The 17,973-nt window shown below is 40.3% G+C and overlaps 1 protein-coding gene across 1 annotated transcript; it reads right to left on the reverse strand.

The window, feature by feature from the left end:
• Positions 1-498: 498 nt before the first annotated feature.
• Positions 499-17,270, reverse strand: LOC117531567 (gastrula zinc finger protein XlCGF49.1-like). Its single transcript, XM_034194689.1, has 2 exons — positions 17,171-17,270; positions 499-1,936 (listed from the first exon to the last, which is right to left on the reverse strand). The coding sequence occupies exons 1-2, from the start codon at positions 17,268-17,270 to the stop codon at positions 1,329-1,331; spliced, it is 708 nt and encodes a 235-aa protein (XP_034050580.1). The 3' UTR covers positions 499-1,328.
• Between the last annotated feature and the right edge of the window lie 703 nt (positions 17,271-17,973).

The raw sequence follows: 17,973 nt of genomic DNA on the forward strand, positions 1-17,973 counted from the left end.
CTTGGGTCTGCTGTGGTGGAAACAAGGGAGCAGCCAAAGGGTCCTACTTACTTTTATATTATCATCATTGGCTTACTATTAGTAATATTTAAGAATAAAGTAATTTTGCTGAAAAACCCAGGAGCTTCATACACCAAATACTGTAAGTATGTGGTGTATTATTTTAAAACTGACTATAAATTAAAGATACGTACAGAGGGGAAATCTCTCTGTATGGGCCAAAATGGGTTTCCTCAGGAGGGTGGCTGGGGTCTCCCTCAGAGACAGAGTGAGAAGCTCAGTCATTCATGAAGAGCTTGGAGTAGAGCTGCTGAACGGAGACAGCTGAGGTGGTTTGGTTATCTGGTAAGGATGCCTCCTGGAACACACCTCCCTGTGGAGGTGTTCCAGGCACGTCCAGCTGGGAGGAAACCCGATTAAGGCCCTGGACTAGGTGGAGAGATTATATCTCCACACTGGCCTGGAAGTACCTCGGGATCCCCCAGTCAGAGGTGGTTAATGTGGCTCGGTAAAAGGGAAGTTTGGGGTCCCTTACTGGACTGTTGCCCCACGACCTGATCCCGGATAAGCAGTTGAAGATAACTCGTGACTGGGAAATTCTACTCAGAGAGATTTTACGTGACATCATAATTCACAGCGGGGCTGCAGGGTGCCATGATGGGCCCCATGCTGTTGTCATAAAACAGACAATTAAGGTGGACTAGATTTGGTGGTACATTATAGTTTTGTTGTCTTGTTTGCATATTTTGCTTCTGTAAGGACCATTGTTTACAAATACATAGAATTCACCAACTGTAGCACCATTTTATGTTACTGAAGAAAAAAAAAAATTGCTGTCATTGGGACTGACTGAGTTAAATGTGCACTGCAACTTTTGTATTTTGTTGTTATGTTATATTGCACTGTTTTGTATTGTTTGAACACAGCACTTTTATATTGGTCATATAATGGGAGCTGTCCAGACATTCAAAATATTTGCTCAAGATCTACAAAGGAATTCTGGGTTTATTTATGTTATTTCATTGAATTATTTTTCATTGTTATTTATATTATTTGAATGTGTGTTTGATCAACAATTAAACCTTTAAAGTCTGTCATACAGCTGTTGTCAATCTATGATCTAAATCATAATCTTGACTGAAGAAGTAAGTCCCTTCAACTGTTCCCTTGTTTACACACAGGGGTTTGCCACAGCAAATCCGAGGCCTCAGGCACCAAAACGGCTAGAACCAGCTCTGAGACCAGTTGAAGGAAATCAGTCATAGCGATGGAGAACTATGACCCCTGTATCGATTGCTTTCTATGACCATGCTGTTCGTAGATCATTTTTAGAGTTTTGGTGTTTCGTTTGTGTGTCTTGTATGAATTCTCATGTGTGTGTTCAGGTTGCTCTTTAGTCCAAATCTTTTGCCACACTGAGAACAAACAAATGCTTTTTGTCCTGTATGAATTATCATGTGTTCATTCAGGTAGCTCTTTTGTCCAAATCTTTTGCCACACTGAGAACAGACAAATGGTTTTTGTCCTGTATGAATTATCATGTGTTTTTTCAGGTAGCTCTTTTGCCCAAAGCTTTTACCACACTCAGAACAGGCAAATGGTTTTTGTCCTGTATGAATTATAACGTGTGTGTCCAGGTTGCTCTTTAGTCCAAATCTTTTACCACACTCAAAACAGACAAATGGTTTTTGTCCTGTATGAATTATCATATGTTTGTTCAGGTTGCTCTTTAGTCCAAATCTTTTACCACACTCAGAACAGACAAATGGTTTTTGTCCTGTATGAATTATCATATGTTTGTTCAGGTCGTCCTTTACTCCAAATCTTTTACCACACTCAGAGCAGACAAATGGCTTTTGTCCTGTATGAATTATCATATGTCTGTTCAGGTGGCTCTTTCGTACAAATCTTCGACCACACTCAAAACAGACAAATACTTTTTGTCCTGTCTGAATTCTGTTGTGTTTGTTCAAAGTGCCCTTCTGTTTCTGTCTTTTACCCTGATCAGAACAGCTAAACTGTTTTCTTCTTGCTTGTCTCCCCTTTTGTTGCTCTGAGTTGTTCATGTGACCAGATGCTTTTCCATATGTTGAGCCTTTAAATAGTTTCTCATTAGTGTTGCCTGAATGAACAGTATTGGTATTTTTTCGACAATTAAAACTTAACTGAAGTTCTCTGGTCTCTTTCCAGTCATAACTGTCATCAGTCTCAGTTCCAGAACTGTCTGGACTCCTTCCACTGGTATCTGGTTGTAAATGACTGTTTGGACCTGAGTTGCTGGCTAGTTGTGGTTCTCCATTGTCCTCTCCATCAGCTTCTGCTGTCAGTGTTCTGTGTACAGATGAACTGCTGGCTACAGGCTCAGCCTCTATGCTCTCATCACTGTGGCTTTGATGAAGCTGTGATGACTCTGGTTTTTTGTCATCATTTTCACTCTTCACAGAGACGGCAGTGGAACTAAACTTGCTGAGATCTGCCTCCTCCAGCTGCTGAAGCTGCACTCCCTGCTGACTTATCCACTGCTTCTCTCCTTCTTTAATGTCTTCCTGGTCAACACTCAGATTCCATTCCTGGTGTTCAGGGAGAGTTTCTTCTTTAATCACCAACAACGGCTGCATGTCTGCAAAGAAACAATGAAATTAACAAATGTTCGAACGACACAATAGATTGGTGAGTTTGGGCTGACAACAGTGAGTTATTGCACTGATGGAAATGATAAATGCTCCAGGTGGAGGGTGCAAGAATTGCTCAGTTAGTGATAAAAGCATGAAACTTGACACAATGATACTTCAGGGTGTACTAATAATTTTCACATGTGAAGGCATTTTGAAATGTGCCCTCCTTAGCAATGGTTGTCTAGACTAAAAGTGGAAATGTACAACCCCAATTCCAATGAAGTTGGGATGTTGTGTAAAATGTAAATAAATACAATGATTTGCAAATCCTCTTCAACCTATATTCAACTGAATACACCACAAAGACAAGATATTTAATGTTCAGACTGATAAACACTGTTTTTGTGCAAATATTTGGTCATTTTGAAATGGATGCCTGCAACACGTTTCAAAAAAGTTGAGACAGTGGCAACAAAAGACTGGGAAAGTTGATGTATGCTCAAAGAACACCTAATTGGAAACACGTGAATGATTGGGTATAAAAGGAGCATCCCCAAAAGATTCAGCCATTCACAAGCAAAGATGGGGTGAGGATCACTACTTTGTGAACAACTGCATGAAAAAAATAGTCCAACAGTTTCAGAACAATGTTTCTTAATGTTCAATTGCAAGGAATGTAGGGATTCAAGCATCTACAATTCATAATATAATCAGAAGATTCAGAGAATCAAAAGAACTTTCTACACATAAGCCCGTCTTCATGACCTTCGACCCCTCAGGTGGCACTGCATTAAAAACCGACATCATTGTTACAAGGATCTTACCGTGTGGGCTCAGGAACACTTCAGAAAACCATTGTCAGTTAACACAGTTCGTCACTACATCTACAAGTGCAAGTTAAAACTCTACCATGCAAACCAGAAATGCCGCCGCCTTCTCTGGGCCCGAGCTCATTTGAAATGGACAGAGGCAAAGTGGAAAAATGTGCTGTGGTCTGATGAGTCCACATTTCAAATTGTTTTTGGAAATCATGGACGGCGTGTCCTCTGAACAAACGAGGAAAAAGACCATCCAGATTGTTACCAGTGCAAAGTTCAAAAACCAGCATCTGTGATGGTATGGGGGTGTGTTATTGCCCATGGCATAGACAACTTACACATCTGTGATGGCACCATCAATGCTGAAACAGGGGTTGAAATACATTTTTTTTAAGCTACTTGCACTGGTGCTAGTAACAAAAAAAATTAGTTGCAAAAAAAACAAAAAAAAAACAGTTACTTGCACAACCAAAAGTCAGTCTTATATCAACCTTAAAACTCCTCTAATGTGTCAGACTCTTCCTCTCTGGGGAGAGTTTGAGGGGAGAGCAGCAGCAGCGGCAGACAGTTTTTTTTCACATGCGTGCGTGAACGAATCGTCCGTGAAGATTATTTATTAACTACACAGATGTATAATAAAACAAATGGCAACTGGTTTATAACACAATTATGACAGCGTTTGAGGGGAAGAGAGCGAGGAACCGCAGCAGCCAGTTTTTTTTTTGTTCACGTGCATGCGCGAACTAATCATCCGTGAAGATAATTTTATTAACTACACACATGTATAATAAAACAAATGGTGACTGGTTTATAACACAATGATGACAGAGTTTGAGGGGAGAGAGAGCGAGGAACCGCAGCGGCAGCCAGTTTTTTTTTTCTTTTCTTTATTTACATGTGCGCACGCGAACGGGACAGGAGGTCCTCAAACTGGAGCTCCTGCAGCTGAAACTCCCCAAATTAGGAACATCTCATGAGGATGTTGTCAACCCAGGGACGGCGCCGCTGGCGACGTTTGTCAGCTTTCCACAATAAATAGAGCACAGCATCTCGCCCTGTGTGTGAGTGTCATAAAACGCAGGGAAGACGAAGACAATACACTGGAAATTGTTTTTCCTTATTTATTCCTTTATTGGTTCATTCTACTGGTGCTTATAGTTGATAAAACTTGGATAAAGTTACTTGCACCAGTGCAAGTGCAGTATAAAGTTACATGCACTGCTCGAATAATACGTGCACAAACTAGCACATGTACATACTAATTCAACCCCTGTGAAAGGTACATCCAGGTTTTGGAGCAACACATGCTGCCATCCAAGAAACGTCTTTTTCAGGGACGTCCCTGCTTATTTCAGCAAGACAATGCCAAGCCACATTCTGCACATGTTACAACAGCGTGGCTTCATAGTAAAAGAGTACTAGACTGGCCTGCCTGCAGTCCAGACCTGTCACCCATTGAAAATGTGTGGCGCATCATGAAGTGTAATATACAACAACGGACACCCCGAACTGTTGAACAACTGAAGTCGTACATCAAGCAAGAATGGGAAAGAAATCCGCCTACAAAGCTTCAACAATTAGTGTCCTCAGTTCCCAAACGCTTATTGAGTGTTGTTAGAATGAAAGGTGATGTAACACAGTGGTAATCATATCCCTGTCCCAGCTTTTTTGAAACGTGTTGCAGGCATCCATTTCAAAATGAGCAAATATTTGCACAAAAACAATAAAGTTTATCAGTTTGAACATTAAATATCTTGTCTTTGTGGTGTATTCAATTGAATATAAGTTGAAGAGGATTTGGAAATCGTATTCTGTTTTTATTTACATTTTTCACAACATCCCAACTTCATTGGAACTGGGGTTGTACATCAGGAAGATTGGTTTCACATTTCACACATTTTAATTCAGTCTTTGTCTTCCAGAATTGTTTTGAATTTTCTGGATTGCCTCAAAATGGTATGACATATCTACAGATGGTACAGAATACTGCTGCTCAAGTTTTGATGAAAACCAGGATGTTTAATCACAGACATTCTGGCTTCCCTTCACTGGCTCCATGTGACTCAAAGAGCAGATTTCAAGGTTTTGTTGCTGACATATAAGGCTCTAAATGGTCATGAAGTCAATTATTTTGCTGAACTTGTTCAGCCTTATGTGCCTCCTCATGTCCTTGGACGCAGACTTGCTCGGTCTCAAATGTTAAAAAGAAGACAGTTGGCCACAGAGCCTTTTCTTGCCATGCTTGTACCTTGTGGAACAGGCTGCCGACTGACATCAGAAAGGCAACTTTTGTAAAACATTTATTTTCTATTGCGTAAAATTAGTTTTCAATTCAATTATTACATTTATATCGAGCCAAATCACAACAAAACTGCCTCAAGATGCTTGACACAATTAAGGTCTAACCTTAGTAACCCCTAGAGCAAGCACACAAGCGACTGGTAAAAACCCACTGGTGAGTTTTTAAATCTTCTTTTCATTATATTTTCTTGACGTACTTAATTCTTTTGTGGTTTTATTTAGTTTTACTTTGAGATATGGGGATTTTTGTTTAATGTTCTTCTGGAGCAATGTGCAGCACTTTGTTGAGTTTTCACCCCCATTTAAAATGCTTCAGAAATTTATTGTTATTATTACTACATGAACAAGATGTCAAAATTAATGAAATATGATATGAACACATCTACAGTGACATTACAACTCATGAAAACATATACAAGCCAACTAATTTAATTACAATATGTTCTGGAGTTTAAGTTGCATTTTTTTTCCCCACTAGTTTGGGAGGCCCTGCAACTTATACTCCACATACATACATACTGAAAAATCACAAGTTTGTTATTCAAAAGAGTAATTATAATGACTACTTATATAGAACTTCCCAAAATCAAAGCACTAACAATGAACTCTAATAATAAAAGAACTGCCAGTAATAAAAAAAAAAAATACTCTATAACTATGCAGAAAAATCCAAAATTAAAGACGTCATAAGTTAACACAGAAAATGGTGCAACTTATAGTGCAGTGCAACATATGTTTTTTTTTTTCCTCTTCAAGAGGCATTTGTTGACAGGTGCAGCTTATACTCAGGTCCAACCTATACTCCGAAAAATATAGTAGTATTTTCTGAGGATCATCTTTGACTCTGTTGTGGCATCAGACATTTTTAGCGATACTGCAGGTCCTTCCTTCCTGCTGCTGTTGGACTCCACAACCAGCACCGTTCCCAGTAGACCACTCAGACTCAAATAATTAATATCGTTATAGTAACAATTTTTCAGCCATTTGCAATAATACTACACATTCTGTGCAATAATACTTGTACACTCGTGTACAACATCACTCAAACACTCGTGCAATATTACAAAACATTCTTTCTGCTTGTATATAGTGTAATTCTACTGTATATACTGTTATTCTGCATCGAACTTCCGTACATTGGTAATTATTTTTCCTTTTAACTTATTTTTGCATATTTGCGTTGTTGTTCTGTGACTGTTGCTGTGCTGTTGCAACATCATAAATATCTTGCTGTGGGACCACTAAATGATTATCTTAATGTTACTGATCTCAAACACAATGTTAATGGACTTCATTTCTACAGCACTTTTCAGCACCTGATACACATGCTCACAGAGCTTTACAGTGATGTCTCACATACACCTCTTCACACGCATAAAACAGGAGCAATTTAGCATTTAACAGCCTTTGTGATTTTCATGTGACAGGGAAACCAAGATCCCTTGCTTTCAAGTCTGTGACTTTAAACTCTCATGCCTGGTTTCCAAAAATGTTCAGATCACTGTGAGAGGGTGTGCAAAGGAAAATTTATGATGGTCTTCAGAAAAAAAAAAAAAAAATCTAAGGGCGTTTTCACACATCAAAGTCAGAAACCAGGTCTGAACCAAGGTTCATGTTTGTATATGTTTGGTCACTTTAGTTAGGTTTCACACGGCAACGTTGCTGTTGGACAAATAATTTGGCGTATGCCAAAACCCTGAATCTGGCGTAAGCACAAATATATTCAGATGTATCAAAGTGTGCGTAGGCATGAATCCGCGCACGTTCCATTTGTACATCCCACTGAAGGTGGAACCAAACTCCTCCCTGGCTACGCCACATTTAAATATGCAATTTCATGTAAATAGGCCCTCGGAGCAGGGATTCCCCACAACATCACATCAGGCAACATGAACACAGAAAAGAAATTATACTATAGATGACTGGAAATGACGTGGAGACACGCAGGGACAGTTTATTCAGTACATTGTTAAACGGAATAATCATGAAACTGGAAAAATGTTTGTGGGAGTTACAGAGTGTGAGTGTGTGAGGCCGACACGCTGTGCACACACTGACATTAAAAATGTGAGATGTCCCTCTGCTGACCATTCACAATTTACAGCACGCATGTATTGACAAATACAGAGCACAGGAAGCCTGTTAAGAAGCTCTGCAGCTCACCATCAAGGAAACATTAAAAAAAGAAGGCATTAATAATAATAAAAACATATTTGAATGAGCACATGCCCAAATGTGCCCGCTCTGGTTTTTGTTTGGAACAATTACACGAATAAACTAAACAAGCACCCCCCCAATTGCGTATCATACAGCCTCCACATATGATCTGAACATTGATGGAACATTGACAGGTTCAGCGTGGTCAGCACCTGTGTGTGCAGACAACCCCTGGGGTCTTGCCGTACTGCGCTCTGGGCTGACCGCTGTTCTGTGCGCAACTCCAATAAAAGGGGCCTTGACAAAATTGGTTTCAGAGCCAATTATTCTCATTTGGAAGTAGATCCTTGTGTTCCCTGAATACACGCTCACGTCAGATTGCACCATTTGCAAGGTCCTCTAACAATGCTAACGCAGCCACTGTTTGTGCCATTTTACGCATCACTTTGCACATGTTTTTATATCCACATATATAACTGCAAACACGTGGGTGTGTTAAATGTTCATCAAGTGTGTCTCTGATGTGCACATCACTCTGACGACTTCTTGTTTTCACAATATTAATGGTTTTGCGTGATGCACCGCACATTTCCACGCTCACGTCACTTTTGATACTTTTGCATGTGGATGTGGAGACGGGCGTACACCAGGTTTTTGAGCGTAAGCAGACTTTGTGCATGAGGCCCCTGGTTTTGATCAGGTAAATAAATTGACAGTTTTTTTTCTACTCTTTAAAGGCTGTGCAGTTCCTTGACTGGCCACTCGTGGCTGGCTCAAACACAGAGCACATTCCCACAGATGCCCATTTTAAAATATCCAACTTTAGAGCAGAAATAAACATGTTTACAGCGTAGTAAAAATGGTTTGGTCTCTACAGGTAGTTTTCGCCTCCATGACAACTTTAAGGGGGTGAATTTTTTTCTAACTTCTTAGTTTAAGACGTTTTAATTAATAAAATTCTTTAGAATTGTGGGCATGGTTGCTTTGAGTGACAGTGTTTATGTCCAGTGACTCTTCCTCTCCTAATCTCAGACCATAATGGAGCCACTCGCTTTTGTGTCTGTTTGGAGTATTTTATTACAAACACCTGGAATAATATGACTTGTTGTGCAGTGAAACATTGTAACGGATCATCTAAGACATCCTTGTGGCAATACTGATGTGAAGTGAAACTTTCTTATTTAATATTGTATGCTAACGATGTCAGCATTTTTAGCAGCTGTTGGTAGGTGGGCTTAATGTACGATTACCAAAGAAATACACAGCACATAACTGTTTCTGTCCACACCAAAGCAAATCGTTATGACAATCACCGTGTTCAGTTTTTTTCTATCACACACAGAGCTCCCAGCGCTCTGCCCCTTTATGCATTCATGGATTTATCGTAAATCAGTGCGGGCAGGCCTCTCAACATGGTGATGCTGAGAAAAGGGGGGTAATTTCGGCTTTCCTGGGTCACTATAGAAAACCATTGGGTGACGTCATGCAGGCTCTGTCCAATATTCAGTGGTATGTAAAAGTCTGGGCACCTCTGATGATTTCCAGGATTTTCCTTTAGAAATCATTGATCGTTTGGACCAGCAATTTCAGTTAAATATATCATATAGCAGACAAACACACTGATATTTGAGAAGTGAAATGAAGTTTCTAGTATTTACAGAAAGTGTGCAATAATTATTTAAACAAAATTAGGCAGGTGCATAAATTTGGGGTTCCCTTTTCATTTTATTGATCTGAATACATTTAGCACTAATTACTGGAACACAAAATTGGTCTGGTAAGCTCACTGACCCTTGACCACCTTACACAGATGAATCCAATCATGAGAAATCAAATCAAATCAAATTTATTTATATAGCGCCAAATCACAACAAACAGTTGCCCCAAGGCGCTTTATATTGTAAGGCAAGGCCATACAATAATTACGGAAAAACCCCAACGGTCAAAACGACCCCCTGTGAGCAAGCACTTGGCTACAGTGGGAAGGAAAAAATCCCTTTTAACAGGAAGAAACCTCCAGCAGAACCAGGCTCAGGGAGGGGCAGTCTTCTGCTGGGACTGGTTGGGGCTGAGGGAGAGAACCAGGAAAAAGACATGCTGTGGAGGGGAGCAGAGATCAATCACTAATAATTAAATGCAGAGTGGTGCATACAGAGCAAAAAGAGAAAGAAACACTCGGTGCATCATGGGAACCCCCCAGCAGTCTAAGTCTATAGCAGAATAACTAAGGGATGGTTCAGGGTCACCTGATCCAGCCCTAACTATAAGCTTTAGCAAAAAGGAAAGTTTTAAGCCTAATCTTAAAAGTAGAGAGGGTGTCTGTCTCCCTGATCTGAATTGGGAGCTGGTTCCACAGGAGAGGAGCCTGAAAGCTGAAGGCTCTGCCTCCCATTCTACTCTTACAAACCCTAGGAACTACAAGTAAGCCTGCAGTCTGAGAGCGAAGCGCTCTATTGGGGTGATATGGTACTATGAGGTCCCTAAGATAAGATGGGACCTGATTATTCAAAACCTTATAAGTAAGAAGAACAATTTTAAATTCTATTCTAGAATTAACAGGAAGCCAATGAAGAGAGGCCAATATGGGTGAGATATGCTCTCTCCTTCTAGTCCCTGTCAGTACTCTAGCTGCAGCATTTTGAATTAACTGAAGGCTTTTCAGGGAACTTTTAGGACAACCTGATAATAATGAATTACAATAGTCCAACCTAGAGGAAATAAATGCATGAATTAGTTTTTCAGCATCACTCTGAGACAAGACCTTTCTAATTTTAGAGATATTGCGCAAATGCAAAAAAGCAGTCCTACATATTTGTTTAATATGCGCATTGAATGACATATCCTGATCAAAAATGACTCCAAGATTTCTCACAGTATTACTAGAGGTCAGGGCAATGCCATCCAGAGTAAGGATCTGATTAGACACCATGTTTCTAAGATTTGTGGGGCCAAGTACAATAACTTCAGTTTTATCTGAGTTTAAAAGCAGGAAATTAGAGGTCATCCATGTCTTTATGTCTGTAAGACAATCCTGCAGTTTAGCTAATTGGTGTGTGTCCTCTGGCTTCATGGATAGATAAAGCTGGGTATCATCTGCGTAATGAAAATTTAAGCAATGCCGTCTAATAATACTGCCTAAGGGAAACATGTATAAAGTGAATAAAATTGGTCCTAGCAAAAAACCTTGTGGAACTCCATAATTAACCTTAGTCTGTGAAGAAGATTCCCCATTTACATGAACAAATTGTAATCTATTAGATAAATATGATTCAAACCACCACAGCACAGTGCCTTTAATACCTATGGCATGCTCTAATCTCTGTAATAAAACTTTATGGTCAACAGTATCAAAAGCAGCACTGAGGTCTAACAGAACAAGCACAGAGATGAGTCCACTGTCTGAGGCCATAAGAAGATCATTTGTAACCTTCACTAATGCTGTTTCTGTACTATGATGAATTCTAAAACCTGACTGAAACTCTTCAAATAGACCATTCCTCTGCAGATGATCAGTTAGCTGTTTTACAACTACCCTTTCAAGAATTTTTGAGAGAAAAGGAAGGTTGGAGATTGGCCTATAATTAGCTAAGTAATTATAAGTATAATTAGCTAATCAAGTGATGGCTTTTTAAGTAATGGTTTAATTACTGCCACCTTAAAAGCCTGTGGTACATAGCCAACTAATAAAGATAGACTGATCATATTTAAGATCGAAGCATTAATTAATGGTAGGGCTTCCTTGAGAAGCCTGGTAGGAATGGGGTCTAATAGACATGTTGATGGTTTGGAGGAAGTAACTAATGAAAATAACTCAGACAGAACAATCGGAGAGAAAGAGTCTAACCAAATACCGGCATCACTGAAAGCAGCCAAAGATAACGATACGTCTTTGGGATGGTTATGAGTAATTTTTTCTCTAATAGTTAAAATTTTATTAGCAAAGAAAGTCATGAAGTCATTACTAGTTAAAGTTAAAGGAATACTCGGCTCAATAGAGCTGTGACTCTGTCAGCCTGGCTACAGTGCTGAAAAGAAACCTGGGGTTGTTCTTATTTTCTTCAATTAGTGATGAGTAGTAAGATGTCCTGGCTTTACGGAGGGCTTTTTTATAGAGCAACAGACTCTTTTTCCAGGCTAAGTGAAGATCTTCTAAATTAGTGAGACGCCATTTCCTCTCCAACTTACGGGTTATCTGCTTTAAGCTGCGAGTTTCTGAGTTATACCACGGAGTCAGGCACTTCTGATTTAAAGCTCTCTTTTTCAGAGGAGCTACAGCATCCAAAGTTGTCTTCAATGAGGATGTAAAACTACTGACGAGATACTCTATCTCAGTGTTTTTCAACCTTTTTTGAGCCGCGGCACCCTTTTTATATTTACAAAATCCTGCGGCACACCACCAACTAAAATAATATTATAATGCTATTACCTCTGGTTTTGCGCAAAACCCAATTATCGCAATAGAAAATCAATACAGAAAACATCGCATTTCGAAAATCCTCAAGCATTTTGCGCTCTGATCTCAAGTAGGGCTGTCACGATTAGGAATTTCTGGAAACGATTAATTGTCAGACAAATAATTGCGATTGACGAATATATTGTCTATTTTTTTTTTCTTTTTTCCCCTTCTTTATATTCTACTATTGTAGTATAATTACACAACTCTGGAAGAACGTTTGGCTTCTGTGAGTGGAGAAACTGGGAATGGTGCAACATTTTTATTTTTATCTTCATTTTACATACAGTCCCAACTTTTTCTGATTTGTGGTTGTTTCTGTTGCATTTCTGAAATTGTTTCTCCTCATCAGTCACGTTTTGTGCTTAACACTACATTAAGCTCAAGATTGAACAAATAAATACATTTTGGAAAATAACAGCTGTTAAAGTTCAGCGTTCTTACCTGCTTTTTGTGATCTGTGCGTCTGAACATTTTTTTTTGTGGCTCTCAGTTCATTCATATATTCTCATTTTTTAAATATGTTTTTAAATATACGAGTATTTGACCGTTTATTTCATCTCATGATCTCATAAATTCAGCATACGACGCGCACATGGTGTGAACAGGACGGTAACGGCAGAATCACACCTTTAGAGAAAGTTCAGAGAGAAGTAAAGGCAGCTTCATGTTTCCGTTTTGTTAACGTTCACTCGGGTTTACAATCCTCTCTCTGCTCCGCGCTCGCTGCGCACTGAACGTGTCGCCCCTGCATTCAGGAATCTCCCTCACCCAGCCCCTCCCTCGCAGTCTGCAGCCTGTTAACTCCGCGCGCGTGCACACACAGGCACAGACACACACACCGACAGCTCCGCATTTTAGACGGCTTTTGAAGAAGACGGCACTGTTTTAATCGGCCGTCATCCTCCTTGTTATTGTCCCGCCTTAAGACGAGAGCGAGGCTGCAGCACGTTTGACATCAGATTCTGAGTCATTTTATGCTTTGTGGATAAAATAAATAATTCACGGTAATTGCGAATATGAAAAATAATTGCGAATATGAAAAATACCCACGGCACCCCTGACGATCGATCACGGCACCCTAGGGTGCCGCGGCACCCCGGTTGAGAATCACTGCTCTATCTCACTTACAGAGTTTAGGTAGCTACTCTGCACTGTGTTGGTATATGACATTAGAGAACATAAAGAAGGAATCATATCCTTAAACCTAGTTACAGCGCTTTCTGAAAGACTTCTAGTGTAATGAAACTTATTCCCCACTGCTGGTTATTGGTGGTCTGGGAGCAGGCACCGTCTCTACGGGGATGGGGTAATGAGGGGATGGCAGGGGGAGAGAAGCTGCAGAGAGGTGTGTAAGACTACAACTCTGCTTCCTGGTCCCAACCCTGGATAGTCACGGTTTGGAGGATTTAAGAAAATTGGACAGATTTCTAGAAATGAGAGCTGCTCCATCAAAAGTGGGATGGATGCCGTCTCTCCTAACAAGACCAGGTTTTCCCCAGAAGCTTTGCCAATTATCTATGAAGCCCACCTCATTTTTTGGACACCACTCAGACAGCCAGCAATTCAAGGAGAACATGTGGCTAAACATGTCACTCCCGGTCCGATTGGGGAGGGGCCCAGAGAAAACTACAGAGTCCGACATTGTTTTTGCAAAGTTACACACCGATTCAATGTTAATTTTAGTGACCACCGATTGGCGTAACCGGGTGTCATTACTGCCGACGTGAATTACAATCTTACCAAATTTACGCTTAGCCTTAGCCAGCAGTTTCAAATTTCTTCAATGTCACCTGCTCTGGCCCCTGGAAGACAATTGACTATGGTTGCTGGTGTCACTAACTTCACATTTCTCAAAACAGAGTCGCCAATAACCAGAGTCTGATCCTCGGTGGGTGTGTCACCGAGTGGGGAAAAACGGTTAGAAATGTGAACGGGTTGGCGGTGTACATGGGGCTTCTGTTTAGGACTATGCTTCCTCCTCACAGTCACCCAGTCGGCCTGCTTTCCCGGCTGCTCGGGATCTGCTGGAAGGGAACTAACGGCGGCTAAGCTACCTTGGTCCACACCAACTACAGGGGCCTGGCTAGCTGTAGAATTTTCCATGGTGCAGAGCCGAGCCTCCAATTCACCCAGCCTGGCCTCCAAAGCTACGAATAAGCTACACTTATTACAAGTACCATTACTGCTAAAGGAGGCCGAGGAATAACTAAACATTTCACACCCAGAGCAGAAAAGTGCGGGAGAGACAGGAGAAGCCGCCATGCTAAACTGGCTAAGAGCTAGTAGCTGCGCTAAACTAGCGGATTCCTAAAAACACACAAAGTGAATAATGTGTAAATAATTTAGAGGTGATTCAGCAGAGGGAGTGCTTTAGTTAAGGCACGTGAAGATTACATTGTGAAACAAATCGTTATCTAGTTATCTAGATCAATCTAACTGCGCAGATTAAACAGCTAACAGATACAGCAAAACACCGCTGTGCTCCGGAACAGGAAGTGATACAATACCGCAGTGAGAGCCAACCACCAGTAGAGGTGATAGATCGGGTAGATGATAGAAAGGGTATTGAAGGTGGCCATTTGCAAATGTTTCCCCTCTTTGCATCTCTTCTAATGAGTGGCAACATGGGAGCCTCTAAACAACTCTCAAATGACCTGAAAACAAAGATTGTTCAACATCATGGTTTAGGGGAAGGATACAAAAAGCTATATCAGAGATTTCAGCTGTCAGTTTCCACTGTGAGGAACATAGTGAGGAAATGGATGACTGCAGGCACAGTAAAATCTCAGATAATCTGAAGCGAAGGATGGTGAGAAGAGTCATAGTCAACCCATAGACCTGCTCCAAAGACCTACAACATAATCTGCTGCAGACAGCGTCTCTGTGCATCGTTCAACTATACAGCACACTTTGCACAAGGAGATGATGTATGATGCTGTAATGTAGATGAAGCCTTTTCTGCGTACATGCCACAAACAGTCACTTGAGGTATGCTAAAGCACATTTGGACAAGCCAGCTTCATTTTGGAATAAGGTGCTGTGGACTGATGAAACTAAAATGGAGTTATTTGGACATAAGGGGCGGTATGCATGGCTGAAAAAGAACAGAGCATTCCAAGAAAAACACTTGTACAGTAAAATTTGGAGGTGGTTCCATCATGCTGTGGGGCTGTGTGGCCAGTGCAGGTACAGGGAATCTTGTTAAAGTTGAGGGTCACATGGATTCCAGTCAGTATCAGCAGATTCTTGAGAACAATGTTCATGAATCAGTGACAAAGCTGATGTTGTGCCGAGGCTGTATCTTTCAACAAGACAACGACCCTAAATACTACTCAAAATCTACTAAGGCATTCATGCAGAGGAACAAGTACAACGTTCTGGAATGGCCATCTCAGTCCCCAGACCTGAGTAATATTGAAAATATGTGGTGTGATTTTAAACGGGCTGTCCATGCTCAGAAACCAACAAACCTGACTGAACTGGAGATGTTTTGTAAAGAAGAATGGTCCAAAATACCTTCAATCAGAATCCAGACCCTCATTGGAAGCTATAGGAAGTGTTTAGAAGCTGTTATTTCTGCAAAAGGATGATCTACTAATTAGTGATGTATTTTTTCTGTTGGAGTGCCCAAATTTATGCACCTGCCTAATTTTGTTTAAATAATTAGTGCACACTTTCTGTAAATCCTATAAACTTCATTTCACTTCTCAAATATCACTGTTTGTCTGCTATATGATATATTTAACTGAAATTACTGATCCAAACAAACAATGATTTATAAAGGAAAATCATGGAAATCATCAGTGGTGCCCAAACTTTTACATACCACTGTATATACACACAGTCGATGGCAAAGACTTTAAAAGAAAACAAACGTAAATATGTTTGTAAAATCCACATCACCACTGCGCTGTGAGACCCAGAGAAATTACATTTCCTTTTACCCCCAACTTGGAGCTATGCATCCTGGGGGATCTGTTACATATACATTCAGTCTTACTGATTTCACATCAGGACAGTGTAAACGCAAACCCAGAATCAGATAAATGCTTCTGCCGCCCCATGAACATCACTGAAACACGTTGCTTTTTAAGAAGATTTCATTCTAAATGTGGCTGAAAATTAACTTGCTACATCCGGCAAAAGAAGAACATGAAGTGCGAGTCCCACAACACTGTTCACTCACCAGTATCAAATAGGAATGCACCGATCCACCACTTCCGATCCGATCCCTATACCTAAATTTGGATATCTACCAATACTATTCTGATATCAGAGCTAATTTCTTTAATAATAATATTATTATTATTATTATTTATTTTATATGAGGATATTTTGTATTCCCAGTTATACAGCTTCATGATGGAAGTGTTTAGAGAAGGATTTTCTTCAAAAGAAGACCTAAATATTCAGCTACAATTTGCCAGGAGGTACATCTATGATGCAAGCCTAGATTTGATGTTTTGGTGAAAGAATTAAGTACTTTCATTTATTTTCCAGGTGTTTGTAATAAAATACCCCAAAGAAGCAGAGAGTCTCCACAACAGCCGCAGCGAGCAGACACTAAGTGAAAGACACTCCAACAGAAGCTGTCACTCAAAGCGACCCCAGGCCCAAATTTACAAAACTTTATGGCGTAAAACATCTTAAACTAAGATGTTACAAAAAAAGCCATATAATAAAATGTGATATTTCCAGATTACAGATATTTTACTGATTTATGCTACAATTATGAAAAGAACTGTGTCTAAACATTTGATGAAATAGAATTTAGTGTTATAAACTCTTATTTGCAAGGTAATAACACAGAAGCATTAGCTTACCTGTGCTATGTCCCACATGGATGGGGTCCATTACGTACATCAGTTCTAAACCTGTGATGCTTCCTGGCCTCACCTGAAGACTGTTGCTAGCACCACTCATGCTAACAGGCTAAGCTGACAAGTATCACAAAACCAAAGATAGGTCTATTAAACACTGTTTCGTGAACCAGACTTCCATCACACCCTCTCTTTCTCCCTGTCTCTCTTTTTTCAAACCCATATTTCTGCACACTTCCAGATTTACACTATTCAGGTCAACATGTCACACCTGGTAGCAAAGCTGGCTATTAATGCTAACAAGCTACCAATGAAATGGAGGAATACCCGATGAAGAAAATATTTGACCATTACAACAACATGTTATAAAGTATCAGTAACACAAACAAAGCTGACTGAACAAACCTGTCCTGTAGAAGAGATATGGAGGATTAAAAACAGCATCCAGCCCTTTACCTCTTTTGTTCTCTTCTTTTAAATGACACAATTCTTCTTCCTGGTCTGCGATCATTCCTTCATCAGCAGGTGTTAGCTGTAGCTTCAACATGTCCCCCAGCTGCTGGACTTCAGACATGTTTGTGGAAACACTTTAAGACACACAAAAGAAAGAGAGAGTCAACGACCAAGTGGAGGAAAGACTAAAAACAGGCCGATTTTCTCATCTGCTGCTGCTCTGCTGCCCAGGCTGACCAATCACAAGTGAGAGACAACACCAAAATGTCCCTGTGCTGGGACAGATGTCTGAAAGCAGGAGACACCAACCCTGATCCCAGAAATCACCTGACGTGCACATTTTTCTTATGTAC

Source organism: Thalassophryne amazonica, chromosome 18, assembly GCF_902500255.1.
Source record: "Thalassophryne amazonica chromosome 18, fThaAma1.1, whole genome shotgun sequence".
NCBI lineage: Eukaryota > Metazoa > Chordata > Actinopteri > Batrachoidiformes > Batrachoididae > Thalassophryne > Thalassophryne amazonica.